The 16,536-nt window shown below is 43.5% G+C and overlaps 1 protein-coding gene across 1 annotated transcript in view; it reads left to right on the top strand.

Annotated features, from left to right (window-relative positions):
- Positions 1-247: 247 nt before the first annotated feature.
- Positions 248-16,536, top strand: part of SPMIP7 (sperm microtubule inner protein 7) — a 262,293-nt gene continuing 246,004 nt past the window's right edge. The window contains exon 1 of the mRNA XM_085606619.1: positions 248-1,162. Within this exon, the coding sequence (XP_085462745.1) occupies positions 658-1,162 (505 nt within the window). The 5' untranslated portion in view covers positions 248-657. The remainder of the gene's footprint in view (positions 1,163-16,536) is intronic.

Raw genomic sequence — 16,536 nt, forward strand, 5'->3', positions numbered from 1 at the left:
ATTGGTGGTATATGGTGGGAAATTATTTAATTTTCTGTTCGTTAATCAAAAGCCCACTACCCCGCATTGTACCCGAAGACTGTGTGTCACCACAAACTATCCTTGCATTCTCTCTTCCCGTGCCTACGCATTGTGTTCTGCCGTGTCTTTCTAAGAACACGTGGTCTCATTATCCAATCTCCGTGTTCTATTCCTCGGTTGCCTGGCGACAAGGACGCTTTGTAGAATTTCCTTCGTCTCTGGCACTTCCTGCCTCCTTGCCAGCAGCAGACGGAGATCGCTTCATATCGTTGTATATTTGCCGCAATTTACCTCCGTCTCTCTCATTTAGGGGATAACTTGGCTTAAAGTCGCCCTCGTCTTCATGCAAGGACTCGTTGTCTTTCGTTATTTTTTCGTACTGCACAGGTGCTTTGTGGTAAATTCCTCCTTCACCAGAGGGAAGTTTGTCATTTGAATAATCTCCACGCTTTTCTGAAACCTGCCTCTCTCGATTAATTGGACCTCACGGTGCTACAGGATTATTATTATTTTTTAAGTTACCCTTTCTCTTAGCTGCCGGGGTATTAACTGTGCTCTGTTCTTCGGGCGTGCACTCTTCTGACTGTTTAACGGAACCCCTAAGAGTGGCCAGTAGACACTGGCAGTCCCTCTGTCATGGTGTTGGCGCCTGGCCCACCGGTGCCTGAGTGGAGAATGAGTTTGCCCCCTGCAGTGGATCCCCACTCCACCCAGGCCCTGGATAGGGGGAGCTTTCTGCGGCAGACCGGCTTACCCACCGAGCGAGGTCCCGAGGACCGCCACGACTACCCCAGCTTCCAAGTTGGACCAGACAAGACCAAATTCGTCAGGTTTAACCTCAATGCAACGCCAGATGCAGGGCGTGGGCACTACAGCCTGGCGCCCTTGCGGGACGATGCAGCCCTGCTGGACCCTGTCTCCGGTGGGCTGGCCCCGGGTGGGGAAGTGGAAGTTGGGTCTAGCCAGAGCACTGCTGTTCCCAGTGCAGAAGACGGCTTAAGAATGAGAGTGAAGACCGCGCCTCCGCACTGCAGAGCCCAGTCGTCGATAGAAGAGGAACGGGAGATGCTTTCGCATCAGGGAGGCAAACGTTGGACCTCCACCTCCGTGTCTGATGCAATGCTCAGAGCCAGGCTGGGAGGTAAGCAAGCATCGTAGCAAAAACACAATTTGCATGGAAAAGTCCCTCACTTCAGACCAGTGTTTTAAATGGAAATATATAAGTGCAGGTACTCAATATTTAGGGCACCTGTTTTAGAGTGACCAGATTTGGAGAAGCAAGAACGGAGACATAGAAGTGGAACTAAAGGCTGACAATGATCAAGGTATAAATCTGGCCTGTCCTACCTACCTACCTACCTACCTACCTACCTACCTACCTACCTACCTACCTACCTACCTATCTATCTATCTATCTATCTATCTATCTATCTATCTATCTATCTATCTATCTATCTATCTATCTATCTATCTATCTATCTATCTATCTATCCTAATCTAATCTAATCTAATCTAATCTAATCTAATCTAATCTAATCTTATCTATCTATCTATCTAATCATCCTGCAAAGAAGAATTGAAAGGTGTGCTTTGCTCCTGTAAAGTCGAAAATAAGTTACGTAATGTATCTTTCTCTTCTTTCAGGCAGCACAGGGTGAGTCCAGGTGTATATATGCTTTGTTTGCCCTAAATTGGCAGTGTATGCCCAGACGTAGGTCCCTTGCTCACTTTGCCCCTGGTTTCAAGCTAGCCTGGCTGATGAGGGCTGTTAGCCCGAAACCGGACCTGGGATGCTTGTTTCCGGGCCAGGTCGGCAGTTCGGGCTGGACTGTTTCCATGAGGCACAGGGTCAAGACTGATTTGCATACAGCTGTGTCTGAAATTGGAGTGGCGAAGTGAGCTAAAGAACGATGACGGAGTCAACCCAGATCTGTGACTGGGGGTGAGTGTCTGAAAAGTTTCAGCGCTCCGTCCATCATCTCCTCATGTTAACCAAGAATGGCACCAGACGAGTTTCTAGTTCTTGAGTAGGCTTTATTGCTTACGTGTGGACATCATGGAAGTGTGTTTCTCCTCCGGATAAACAATAAGAACACACTACAAAAGCATATCATATGACTGCAATTCAATGGGTGCAAGCTCTTAGAAAATATCATGTGCAGCGCAATAAAAAATGTATAGACCTAACACAACAATTTACAAAACCCTAAAGCACTTTATATTCCAGGCTCTCATAAGCGACTCACTTATTTCCAGCCTCACCAAGGAGGTAATGAACACCAAGGAAAATATGGAAAGTGAATATAATATATAAAGATCTTGTTCAATATCTTCATTTTCAGGCCTCTATAAAGTGCAACATGCGTAGTGCAATATGCGAAGTGCAAATAATGTAAATAGAACCTTGAAAAATTGAATGTTCTGTAAAGAAATGCATAATACATTCTTATGAGTACAACCTTGAAGAATAGCGGCGAACATATATAAAATTAGAATATACGGTATTGCATGTCTAACAAACATAACCAAAAATTGCACCTTCCAGCATATTCCATCAGGAGCATTCCAGATGAATATTGAAATTAATTATAAACACCCACTTATGAGGAGCCGCGGCCCTAAGCAAGGTACACTAAAGGTCTAAAATGTTTAATGGATCTTGATACTAGTTAAATCAATATGGGGAAACATTGCATTAATTATAAACACCCACCGATAATAAACCAGGGCCTTAATAGATATTCTAAGAGAATCTGGATTTAAAAAAAAAGAGCCCACCAATCCTACCCTAGGACCCTAATAGATATTCAAAAATATTACGAAGTGAAAGGATCACACGGGTCAGGTAAGCTGTACCAGTTTATTTATCGATGTCCACCTACAACATGGAGCGACCTCCAGGCTCAGCGTTCAAACAACAACTGAAGATGTCGTTTGAACCCTAAGTCAGTGCCCGCTCCATGCATGGGGCGTGTTTCAACATTAACATAGATTTATATGTAATGTGCGCACCACTGCGAGCACAGGAATACCAACACAACATGAGTGGCACACTACAACACCTTCCTCCCTAAAACAGCAACAAAACAGAAAAACAAACAAAAACATTTTAGAAATAGAAACACAAGTAATTAGAAATCAATTAATCAACATTCCCCAAAAATTATTCCCACTTAATATCTAATGAAATCCTCAAACCTTTTTGGTGCCCTCCTTATGCGGCCACACCTCGAGTTCCCCACACTACTAGTGGTGGGATCTCCTTCAGCCTGCTATGCCGCAAGTTCTCATGCTGAGCTCCCTTCCCAGCCACTAGTCACAGATACTCTTTCGGTCCCCAGCTGCAACCAATGTGCCCAATCCTGATCCTCCACACGCATTCTTCTCTGATGCGTGATCATTGCTTGTTCAGGTGTCACTTTTACTAGTTGCCTCTTGTTCCACCAACCTTTACCGACCATAAACGCTGCCCCTTTACTCACTTTGTGCACCTGTTCCGGCATAGAGAATTTAGACTCCCCTTTCCTCACTCTCAGAGGTTTCTTATTCAAAACCCAGTCACCAGCTGCTACATTTTCTTTGCCTGGGTGACACTTCATGTTGAATCTGTCTTTCATGGCAGCCTGATTCTCTACCACCCTTGCAGCTACTTCTTCAACCCCAGGTTTATCCCATCTTGACATGTCGCCCAACCATGATGGCAACAAAGCAGTGTGTACCTCCCTGCCTCTCAGCATGGCAAATGGGGTTACCCTGTGGTGCAATGTGGTGAGGTATTATAGCTCCACACTTTACGCTCAATTAACTACTTAACGTTCAACCCAGCAGCCATTTCAGTTTGAATCCCCTTTTTCATAACTTTGTTTCCTCTCTCTACCAGGTGATTCGAACTTGGCGAATATAAAGCGACCTTCAAGTGGTTTTTTTTCCCTTGAACTTAAAAATTGCACATCTTCACTGACACAAAATGGGTGCCATTGTCTGTGACTATGACTTTGGGTGCTCCTTCTAATAAAAATATTCTACTTAAGAACGCCATAGTCGCGCCACTGTCAGATGCCTCCATTAAACTATAGTACATCCACTTAAAAAAGTAATTAATTGCTAAAATTAAATACTTCATGTCTGAACTCAGTACAAAATATGGACCAGAAAAATCCAGTCCCACATTTTCCCATGCTGCTTCTGGGAATTGTGTTTGTGTATTGGGGTTTGTACTGTCCTCCAATGTTTGTCTGACAGGAGACAATCCAGGTACCTGTCCACTAACAACTTAACCTGACCATCCATTGCTGGCCACCAATAATGGTGTTTTACTATAATTCCGTTTTTGTGGAACCAAGGTGCCCGTCGTTTGCTTTGTCTATGATTATGCCCAGCAGGTGGCACAAACCTGTCCCCTCGCCGTACAATATCATTTTCAACAGACAGATCATCCGCTATCTGTGCAAAAATCTTCAAGTATCCCTTCAAGCATCTTGGGTCTGGCCAACTAAGTGTAATATACTCAATTACCTTGGCCAAAGTTTCGTCACACTTGCAAGACTCCATCCACATCTCCTTAGATTTGACTGATTCGTACTCTGCCACGGCGTTCACTGCCGCTACACACTCAATGTCATTCACCTGTGAATCATCCTCATCGTCCACTTCCATAAGCATTCTCGATAGACAGTCAACTCTAAAATTCTTTCCCCCCAAAATGTGTTTAACTGTAAAGTTATACTCTTGCAACTTAGATACCAAATTCGTTAGTCTGGTTGACATACTGTTGTTATTGACTTTACTAAATATATAGACCAATGGTTTGTGGTCCGTGACAAGTTCAAACCTGCGACCCCAGATATACATCCTGAACTTCTGTACAGCCCACACACATGCCACAGCCTCTCGTTCTATGGTACTATACTGTCGTTCGAATTGCTTAAGGTATCTTGACGCAAAGGCCACTGTCTGCTCACAACAGTTCACTCTCCGACTAGGTACTGCTACAAGACCATGGATGCTATCATCCACCATTATAAGTGAAGCACAATCTTCTCAAAACGCATGTAAGGACTGTGCAGATATAATCAATTCCTTCACTTTCACAAACACTTCCTCCAACTCATTTGACCATTTGAAAGCTTGACCCTTGTTGAGAAGAGTATGTAAAGGTTCCACTATCTGTTCATAGTTCGGCATTAACCTGGCATAGTACTCCACTAGCTCAAGAAAAAAACGTAAAGTATCCTTATCAGCAGGAGCCTTGGCATCTTTTAAAGCCCTCACAACTGAATACTTGGGGTGTATACCATTGCAAGACACAGTGTGCCCTAGATATTCTAACTCCTGCACCCCAAATTTGCATTTGTCTGCTCCGACTGTCATGTCTCTAGATTTTAATATAGACAGGACATCCTTTAAAATTGTATTGTGCTTCTCCAAAGTCTTTGCATATCTCAGGATGTCATCCAGATAAGCTTCTACCCACTTTGTACCGTGAAACATTGTGTCCATAAGTTTCTGAAACACGCAACTCGCCTACGCTAGTCCGAAGGGCAGCCGTAGAAACTTATAGGCGCCAAAAGGGGTAACAAACATCTTAAGAGCCTGAGATTCTGTTGATAATGCCACCTCGTGGTATGCTGACCTCAGGTCGATCGAAGAAAACCACCTGGCTCCCTCCAGTTTTGCAAGTAACTCATGAATCCTGGGTAGTGGGTGGCAGTCAATGATGATATTCTTGTTGAGCACCCGTAAGTCCGCGCAAAGTCTAATCTCACCAGACTTTTTCCGGGCAACGACTTTGAGTGCCACCCATTGTGAGGAATCAGTAGGTGATATAAGGCCCTGAAAGCACAAATCTTGCAGGGTGTTCCTCAACTCTCCCCTGACACTCAGAGGCACGGGCACACTTTATGGGTTACTGGTTGAGCCCCCGACACCAACTTTATATGGTGTTTTATGCCTTTTACTAACCCCACCTCACTGAACACTGATTGAAACTCTGATAAAATCTTCTTGACTGCCTCTTCCGCACATTCCACTTGGAAAACTGGTAACTCCCCCATGCTGACTGGATTCTCGTCACCTGGAACCAAGTACAGTCCAATGCGCGCCAAATCTCTCCATCCAATAATATTCTTTCCTTTGACTCCAACGTACACCCTTGTTTCAGTCTCTCTCTCCAAACATTGTATTTTTGGAACAAAATACCCAATCATATTTATATCTTTTCCCCCAAAAGCCTTTGGGTTTACATCTGATTTAGAACATTCTTTCCCCAGAATTCATAAAATGTTGTGTCCCTCAGGATGGTTATGGGAGTTCCTGAGTCCGCCATGACATGCAAAGTAACGTTTTTAATAACCGCAGTGCACAAAGGTCCCTTCACCACTTTGGAGTTCTCCACGCAGTCGAGTGTTAACACAACATTACTCAGTGAACATGTCTCAATTTCTGTTTCCACACTTACCACGTTCACAGGTTTCTTATAACTCCTGCAGACACTCTGAAAATGCCCCATTTTCTTAGAGGACAAGCAGTTAATGGCTGAACATCCTGCAAAATTGCTAAAATGGTTCTTTGAGCCGCATCTGAAACAAACATTTGTTGACTTTTTCTGTGTGAACTTTGTGTTTTTTCCTGTCCTTTCAAGTTAACAGCGCACAAATAATCTTCCTGGTTCTGGACCGATGCAGCCACCATGCTAACACTGGTGTCAGAATCTCCATGCATGGCTTTAGTAGAAATCGCAGAGCCAAATCAATCACTTCCGTTAGAGATGGGTTTTTGCAGCTCAGTAGTCTTTCTTTGATTTTTCTGGACGCGCAGTTAAAAGCAAACTGGTCTCTTATGTAATCATCCGAAACGGGAGCCAAAATTTGCACGTAGTAGCAAGCACCCTTAATGCCAAAATATACTCCTCCACCTTTTTGTCTTCCATTTGCTTTCTTTTGTAGAAATGATTCCTCTCAAGTATAATATTAGTTTCATCTGCGAACTGTTTCTTCAGTCTTTCTATTGCTTCCAAATACACGTTCCATTGTCTATCCCCTGATTGACCACTAGGCGTGGAATCGCTATAAGGCTGTCAAAAATTATTTGCGGCACTTTCCCCAAGCATCCAAGTAGCATTGCAAACTTGCATGCAGAGCTGTACCCTATAGCATCTATAGCCACTACTTGGTTTTCAAATAATCTAAACCACTCAGGGCAAATAACTGGTGGTTGGCCCAGTTTACTAAGAAACAGTGACGGCAGTGTCATCAGGTGAGGATTAGTCATGTTTAAATAGGATAAAAAACAAAAAAATGACATTAAATAAATCCTACACCCAAACCTCCCACACTGTCCAAAAATAGGTGGTAAGGTCAGGTTGTTTTTAACCATACCAATTGTTCAATACACTGTAGTGTAAACGAACAGTATGTGTACACCCAGCAGCTCTCTCTCAAGCAGTTCCTCAGACCGATACTCCTCACCTTTAGATCCGAAGGTTTAGCACTGGTAACCAGGCTTCTTCTGGACCTCGGTACTTCACCTCCCATTGTGGGAAGTTGGCCTGATATATGCTGTCCACTAGTTATAGCGGGCACACTGTATCAGTCCAAACAACCGCTTATTGGTTATAGGTTAAAGACAAATGTTAGATCTGGGGGTCTCTAGTTGGCAGAGGTATTCACCTTAGACCAAATAGGGACCCTTGCTTCTAGTCAGGGTACAGGGACACACACGGTAGATAACCCCTGCTCACCCTCTAGGTAGCTTGGCTCGAGCAGACAGGCTTATCCCCAAGGCAATGTGTAAGGTATTTGCACGTAGACACCACAATGACCCCTCCTCCGCACACCACAAACTTAGACCACACAGGTGAGTTATATCAAAAATAATATATCTTTATCTAGTTTCCGCAGTTGAAATCAAGCATCACAGGTTTACACAATAGTCGCTTTCTTAGTTGGTCGGGACCGTCAGACGATAGTCTCTAGCCTCTTGAGTGATTCGATACTCACTGAGAATGAATCAGTTTGTAGGCTCTCGATGTTTTAGGCAGCTACGTTGCTCCGGCGGTGTCACTGCGCTCGCTATACAAGCGCTCCTCGGGCTGTTCGGTGCAAGGATTCCACAACTCCCTCGACGAGCCCCCAGTGACGATGTCGACGTCACCGGAGTCAGCCACTCACAGCGCGGCTTCGTAGAGCAGGGAAATACGACTCTCGATCTGCCTCAGGCCTCCGGGTCGCGGCAAGGCACGTGCCGACGAGCACGTCGATCTTCTTGATGCGGTAACCGGTGTCGGGCCCGGCTCGGTGTGGCACTCTCTAGCAAGACAGAGAGCAGCCAGCCCACCTCACAGGCAGATGTTGAGAAGCTTGGTAGAACAGTCCACGGTCCCTGCGGCACACAGCAGCGCAGGTGGGACACAGCAGAGTCTTGAGTTCTTGGCAACCTTTCTATCCCTGGGTTGCGAAACAGGAGGCCAGCTCTTCTCAGGCCCTTGGAGATTCAGTTGAAGACACAGCACACAGCAAAGTCTTGTTTGGTCAAGTGGATAGGGTCAGCACACAGCAGGACCCCTTCTTCTCCTTAGCTTCAGTTGTACGCCAGAACAGGTCAGCCTTTAGAGCACACAGCACGGCAATCTTCCTTTAGTTCTTCAGCGGTCCGTCTTTCAGCAGAGGTTCCTCTCGATGGTCGAATCTAAGAATCTGTTGTCAGGGGTCTTGTACTTATACCCCTAGAAGTCTTTGAAGTCTTTGTGCAAGTGGGTCCTGAGCCCGGTCTGATCCAGTTCTGGGTGTTGCTGGAGCACTTTGTTTTCCTGGCTCCTACATTCTTTTCAGAGCGAGGGGCAAGGTCGTCAGCCGCCCAGCAGGAGGTGGAGCCAGCAGAGTGGCAGGCAGGCACAGCCCTATTCAATCCCAGGTGCTATCTCCTCCCTCCACTCTCCTTGCGATTGCCGCCATTCAGCAGAGGGCTGACTCAGCCAACCTCCCGGGGGATCCCCAGCCCCTGTCACTCTCAAACCAGACAGTCAATCCACAAGCGCGCCCAGGCACACAGAAGGGTCAGACAAGAGAACAGCTACTCTCTAAAAAGTACTGTTCTCCAACTCAGGATTTAAAAACAATCTCTCCTAAAAGATGTGTTATTAAATGCTGAGCTCAGGGATATCAAACACTCATGTTTTATCTTGTTCGTATGAGAAGATAGGCGGATAGCCATTGGCACCCGCCTCCCTCATGTTAGCCTATGGAACAAGATAGCCTTGCAGTAGTGAACACACAAAATGGCCGGTGTTCACCACCAGAACATGTTACCTGCACTAGTACATGCTCTACCTTCTACATACACTGCACCCTGCCCAGGGGGGTACCTTGGGCCTTCCATAGGGATGACTGACGTGTATGAAAAGGGAAGGGTTAGGCCCGGCCAGTGTGGACACTGGCCAGGGGGACATGGCAGTCCGGGGACTGCAGGCAGGCCTGCGGCGGCAGGCCTGAGACACTGTTTTAGGGCTACACAGGTGGGTGGCGCAATCAGCGCTGCAGACCCACTAGTAGCATCCGTCATCACCAGCCCTGGCACACACAGTGCACTTTACTAGGGACTTCATGGTGATACAGATATGCCAATCATGTATATCCAATCGATACGATATTCTACACAGGGAGCACTTACACTCTGGCACTGATTAGCAGTGGCAGAGTGTCCAAAGCATCTAAACCAGCAAAACGAAATCCAGCACAGCATCAAAAATCCATGTAGCAGAGGCAAACGATAGGGGAAAAACCCACGCCAAGGATGTCAGGTCTAACAACAACCTTTATTGAAAGCTATCCTAGTGGTAGCTATGGAGAGCAGCCTTCAGGCTAAGTCTTGAAGGAATGTAAAGCAGGATGTTTTACCAGTCTATAATCTCTTGAGTTACTAAATGAAAGATATCCACACCAGGTATATATATAAAATATATGTATTTATTACTAAACACACCCTCCTAGTCTCTGTATGAGACTAGAGGTCAAAACACATAAGTTACACTTCAATAATCACAGTAAAATATCACAAATACACGTCAGGCCCTAGGGGCGAGCCAAACCATATACTAAAATAGTGGTATAAGAACCACGACTTAACTAGACACAAGGCCTAGAGCCTGTAGAATCGCTGGGACCCCATGGAACCACCCAAGGTAGTGACAGGGGACCCACGGGGGCCGTGTGCAGTGTGTGAACACAGCCGCGAGCTCCCGTTAGCTTCTATGGGGAAAGTCGCGGTTAGATTTTTAAAGATTAGGGACACTTAGAATTGAGTCAGGACCAAATCCTTTTGGACTTAGGAAGTTCTAGGGATAACACCCACGGGAGCACCGGAGTACTCGTGTTACCTTACCCAGGGAAGCCAGGTGCATAGGTGTCTTTTGGTGTCGGGTCGCGTCGTCGATTTCAATGGGAGCTGGAGAAGAAGTGCTGCTGCCGTGAAGATGCGAAGTGTTCAAAGAGATCCACGCCTGGATCGAAGGTGAGAAGAACCTGAAAGCAGAGGGGACAGAGTCTGGGTCACTAGCCAGTGACCAGGAAGGCGATGGACAGATGCCCACCGATGTCGGGTGATTTCAGGTGAAAGAGGTGAAGCTTGACTCTTCAGCCACGAGGACCAGGAGGCGTCGAGGACAACCAGGAGTTGGATCCGTGCTGTCCCACGAAGGATGTCGAGTGCTGCAGCGTCAGTGCCTGGATTGGACACAACAAGCTTTGGCAACAGCAACCCACGCAGAAACAAGAAAGATGCTTCGGTGCAGACCAGCAAGGTCTGAGGGACTCACCACTTGGCTTGTGTCTGTGGCTGCAGCATCCATTTTGTGATGTCAGGGCTCTATTAAGTTTCTACCGGGTATACCAGTGCTGCCATGTATCTCCCTCTAGAAGGGTGGGATCATACTCCCACACCAGTTACTGGTGTGAGGGTATGATTCCAAGGTGTTTGACATCAAACACGGCATGTTTCCGTGCAGCCAGTCCAAAGTTAGCATTTACCGTTGGGTTATAATGCACTTAAAAGTATATGGTCAGGCTGCACTACTGACAACCCCAGAGAAGAGATTCTGAAGGCTGCAGAGGGGCTCAGTTCATACCTGGGCACCCTCTCACATATAACCAAGCACCCTGCCTTCAGGATTGATAAGGCCTGCCATAGGGGTGACTGTTAGATTTGTATGTGCAGTATATGTGTAAAGCAGGTATTCAGGCATTAAAGTATTTAAATAAATCCAATGGAGATCGAAGAAAGAAGATCTTGAAGCTTTATTCAAGTTAACACCAACACATCACTGGAGTGCGTCCTCCCCATCTGAAGTACGAACGGCAACTGTCCACTGACACCGTTCATACTTCAGAAAGGAGGTTGGACGCACGGGGATGCATCTTCGAGAGATGCCTATTTAAATAACATCAAATAGCATGCGTGCGCGTGTAAACTCATCACGCGCATTCGAGTATAAACCACGAGCTCTACAGGTAACACGAGCTCGTTACACATGTAAACACCCATTAAGTACATTACATCACCCTTCTCCTTTCACAAATAAAACAAAATTGAATTTAATGAAAATAAAAATCTTTGTATCTTGAAGAAAACGTACAATTGCGAACAGGTCTTGATGAACCAATTACAGGAGAATTATTATTACCAACAACTTGAGCTACAGCAGACAATGATGATCTCGGAGAGTAATCTCCTGCATCACCATTGTTAATTGACCTTGAAGAGTCTGGTGAAGTAGAGCCAAAGTATGAAAAATGTAAATCATCATTAAAAACATTTTTTTTTTTTACAATTTCATTTGCTTGATGTGAGGTCAATTTAATTAACATTCTCTTACTCCACCAACCTTTCTGGCCAAGAAAAACAGAACCTTTAGATACTTTTAACACTTGTACAGGAAGAGACAGTTTCGAAAGACCCTTCTTAACTTTCTTGGGAGACTTGATCATCACCCAGTCTCCAATTGTAAACTCATTTGCATAATTGCAACTCCTACTATCAAAGTTTTTCTTTTGTATAGCTTGTTGAACTGCAACTTTCTTAATCATGTCCTTCTTGTCTTTGCAAGCCAAGCATGAATCCTCATTCTTCAACAATGTTCTAATCCATGATGGACAAAGGGTACCATTAGGATCTCTTTTCTTGAGTAATCTAAATGGTGAGACCCCAGTTGACGAATGAGGAGTTGTAAGATATGACCAAATCTTTTTTTTTAAGAACATATCCACAGGTACACTAGTGGATAAAGCTGACTGTATTCCCTCCTTTATAAATCTATTCATTCTTTCAACTAAACCATTAGCTGACGGGGAATACAATGCCACCTTTAAATGTTTAATAGCATGAGATTTCAAATAATTTTCCATCACATTTGAGGTAAAGTGAGAACCATTGTCTGTAACTAACTCTCTCGGATATCCTTCAGAAAGAAAAATTCTAGAAAGGAAGTTAATCACAGACAATGTGGAAGGTACAGAACAAAATTCAAACTCCACCCATTTTGAATAGTAATCTATTAATACTAAGATGTATCTTTTTTCATGAGAAAGCAAATCAAATGGGCCTGCAAAATCCAATGCTAATTTGGACCATGCTTCTTCCGGAACTGGAACATTATGCAAAGGTGTCTTTACCGTTTTCCAATGCTTGTCGGATACTAGACAAGTTGCACATGAATTTACCCACTTGGCAACATCTGCATCTAAACCAGGCCACCAAAAATTTTCTTTCAACCTCCTTGAGGTTGCACCTATGCCCAGATGCCCTTCATGCGCTATATCAAAAATTTTCTTACGCAGTGAAGTTGGGGGAACTGCAAGATCACCGCGCAAGATCAAACCTTCAACTAGGGTAAGTTCCTGATTGATTTGTGCAAATGATTTTAAGGGAGAGGGAAGTGAGCGTTCTTTGGGCCATCCCGAAACAATCATGTTTTTTACTGCAACAAGAGTGGAATCTTCTTCAGACGCTCTCACCCAATCATCCTGTGTGACATGAGGCAAGTCATTGACAAGATCATCAATAGACGCCACCACACATTCCACGTCATCAAATCTTGAACATGAGGAGTTATCTTTTAATGATAACCTAGAGAGGCAATCTGCTCTTGAATTTCGGCCCCCAGGTATGTGTTTTATAACAAAATTGTATTCATGTAATCGTGACAATAAACGAACCAGCCTGGAGGAAGCTTTTCCTGTACCATTCCCATTTAACAAATGTATTAATGGCTTATGATCAGAAAAGATTTCAAATTGAGTACCCCAAATGAAAGTCTTAAATTTTTCCACAGCCCATGTACAAGCAAGAGCTTCCCTCTCAATGGTACTGTAATTTGACTCTGCATTAGAGAGAGATCTTGAGGAAAAAGGTATTGTATTTTCCTTTCCATTGACCCATTGGCAGAGGACGGCCCCTAATCCATTTTGACTTGCATCAACCGACAAAATGCACTTTTCACCAGGTGAAAATGGAGAAAGAGCGGGGGCTTGAATGATGAGTTTTTTTATTAAGTCAAAAGCTTGTTGTGCTTCAATTCCCCATGTGAAGCATGCATTTTTCTTTAATAAAACACGTAGAGGTTGAACCACTTGAGCATAATTGGATATAAACTTTGAGTAATATTCTGTCATCCCCAAAAATGATCTTAACAGATCTTTATTTTTGGGCATACTGACTTCATCAATCGCTCTTGTGAGTGAAAACTTAGGCCTGATTCCTGAGGCAGAGATGGTGTGCCCTAGGTAGTCAATGGAATCCGCCATAAATGTACATTTTTCTGTACCCAAGGTTACCCCAAATTCTTTAAATTTGTCCAGTACCCTCCTGAGAGTAGACAAGTGCTCAATTTTGTTTTTTGAAAATATTAAGACATCATCCTGATAAGCTTGAACAGAATTAATGCCTTTTAACATGTGATCCATAAACCTTTGAAATACGCTTGCCGCAGATGCTAGACCAAACGGAAGTCTTAAATATTTATATGCACCAAAAGGTGTTACAAACGTAGTTAGGTCAGTGGAAGATTTGGATAATGGTATCTGATGATACGCGGACCTTAGGTCCAACATGGTGAAACATGTCGCACCTGCAATGTTACATAACAAATCTTGAATTTTTGGTAGGGGGTGACAATCCACTATAATACTTTTGTTAAGTGTGCGTAAGTCAGCACACAAACGAATAGAATTGTCCTTTTTTCTTACTATTACAATGGGACTAACCCATTCTGAAGACTCTGTGGACTGAATAATACCCTCTTTGACCAACTTATCAAGCAGAATTTTAAGGTCATTTCTGACGCTCAACGGAACTGGTCTCGCTTTATGAGAAACTGGGATAGCATTTTCTTTTAGTTTGATGACATGTTCTACTTTTTTTACATTACCAATGTTTGTTGTAAAAACTTCAGGATATTCTGTAAACATGGTATGACCAATATCTGTACAATCATAGGAATTATTATGACTGTCATCATTGATGGAAGTGATTGTATACTCCTCATTAATTTGAATAGGATTTTCAGAACCAGGAACCAGTTTCAACCCCATTCTGGCTAAATCCTGCCATCCAATAATGTTCTTTCCTTTAAGAGCTACATAAATCTTTGTTAAAATTTTACGATTTAAACAAGTAATAGACTCCATGAAATAACCATGCATATCAATTATGTGACCACCATATGCTTTTGGAATGATATCCAAGGGTAGTAAGGGCTTCTTAAAAGACCAACACTCTTCAAATAATGTGTCTGACACAATAGTAACTGGTGCTCCAGAGTCAGCCATCATGTCCACCTTAACATTCCCAACAATAACAACACATAATGGTTCCTTAAATTTCTGAACGACCGAGGACATATCTAAAGAGTCAATAGAAAGCATGAGTCTTTCAAGGCTATCATCAAGTGACTGAACAACTTCAACATTAGTATTTCCATGAGCATTATCAGTGTCTAAATTGCTAACTCTGACCATTTTCTTGCTTCTGCACACAGTATAAAAATGACCCATTTTCCCACATTTTGTACATTTCTTACCTAGTGCCATACAGATAGGGCTATCACCTAAATGTGATTTTGAACCACACCTAAAACAAAAAGAGTTAGTTTTTGCCTGTTTTTGAAAGAAAGGTTTTACAAATTTTGGCCTGAAAGAAACATGGTTAATGTGAGGATCATTTTGAATCATGTTCACAGGTGAAGGGTTGACCTCAGTTAAACATTTTGATGTTATAATAGATCTCTCAATCCCTTTTGCGATATCTATAACCTCAGCGAGGGAAGGATCTCTGCAGCTGAGAAGACGTTCTTGAATTTTTTTGTGAAAACAGCTGTACACGAACTGATCCCTTATGTACGAGTCAAGGTAAGCTCCAAAGTTACAATTCACCGCCAGGTTCCTTAAAACTGAAATATAGTCTTCAATGGATTCATCAGAACCTTGTTTCCTCTTCATAAAGTTAAATCTTTCAAGCAAAACGCTTGGCTGCTCTAAAAACTTTTTATTTAACCTGTTAACGGCATCAGTGTAAACGTTCCATCCATCTCCTTCATCTGGTGGTGGAATGGTGACAGGTAAGTTGTCAAAAGTTTCTCGCCCTGCACTGCCCAAAAAACTGTAAAGAATTGCGAGTCTGCGTTTGGGTGAATACTCCTCTGCATCTATTGCCACCAGGTAATTCTCAAAGGATTTAAACCATAATTTCCAGGGCTCCTTCGGCTTTCCTGGTCTTGGAAGAAACTGCTCTAGCTGACATATTTGCTGAGAGGACATTACAACTGATTTTAATTTAACTTTTAGCAAGGTAGTTCTGTAAAACGATGTAACAAAGCATCAATTGTTAATTTTCTATTTTTTTTTTTAGTAAAACCAAGGTTGTAGGCATGTTGAACACATCAAATTCGACTTACTTAAGTTTAATTGCGAGTTCCTGCTGAGGTGTCCTTAATTTTCTCCTTTTCAGAGTGTGAAATACAACCCACACGTGTAACCAATAGCGCTGCACGTTTGAAAACTGAGAATATAACTCTACACTCTTCCAACCAATGAGAGTGCGGCTATGATAAATTTCTCTTTTGCCTCTTTAGCCAATGAAAACGGACCTCTTCCGTGTTAGGGGATTTGTACTTGAGTGAAAACGAGAGGCGTCCTTTGATTGGCTGTTCTCTCGCTAATCCGGAAACTCCTCTGTTATTAGCCTGAAGTTGCACGAAGGTTTCCTTTGCGAGAGGATAAGCGTAAAGATCACACAGCTGGTAAGAAGCACAAATCGTTGTGATGTTGGTATTTATGTTGAAATAACTCGTCGCCAAATGTAAAGCAGGTATTCAGGCATTAAAGTATTTAAATAAATCCAATGGAGATCGAAGAAAGAAGATCTTGAAGCTTTATTCAAGTTAACACCAACACATCACTGGAGTGCGTCCTCCCCATCTGAAGTACGAACGGCAACTGTCCACTGACACCGTTCATACTTCAGAAAGGA

The sequence above is a fragment of the Triturus cristatus genome, chromosome 5_2 (genome assembly GCF_964204655.1).
Source record: "Triturus cristatus chromosome 5_2, aTriCri1.1, whole genome shotgun sequence".
Classification (NCBI taxonomy): domain Eukaryota; kingdom Metazoa; phylum Chordata; class Amphibia; order Caudata; family Salamandridae; genus Triturus; species Triturus cristatus.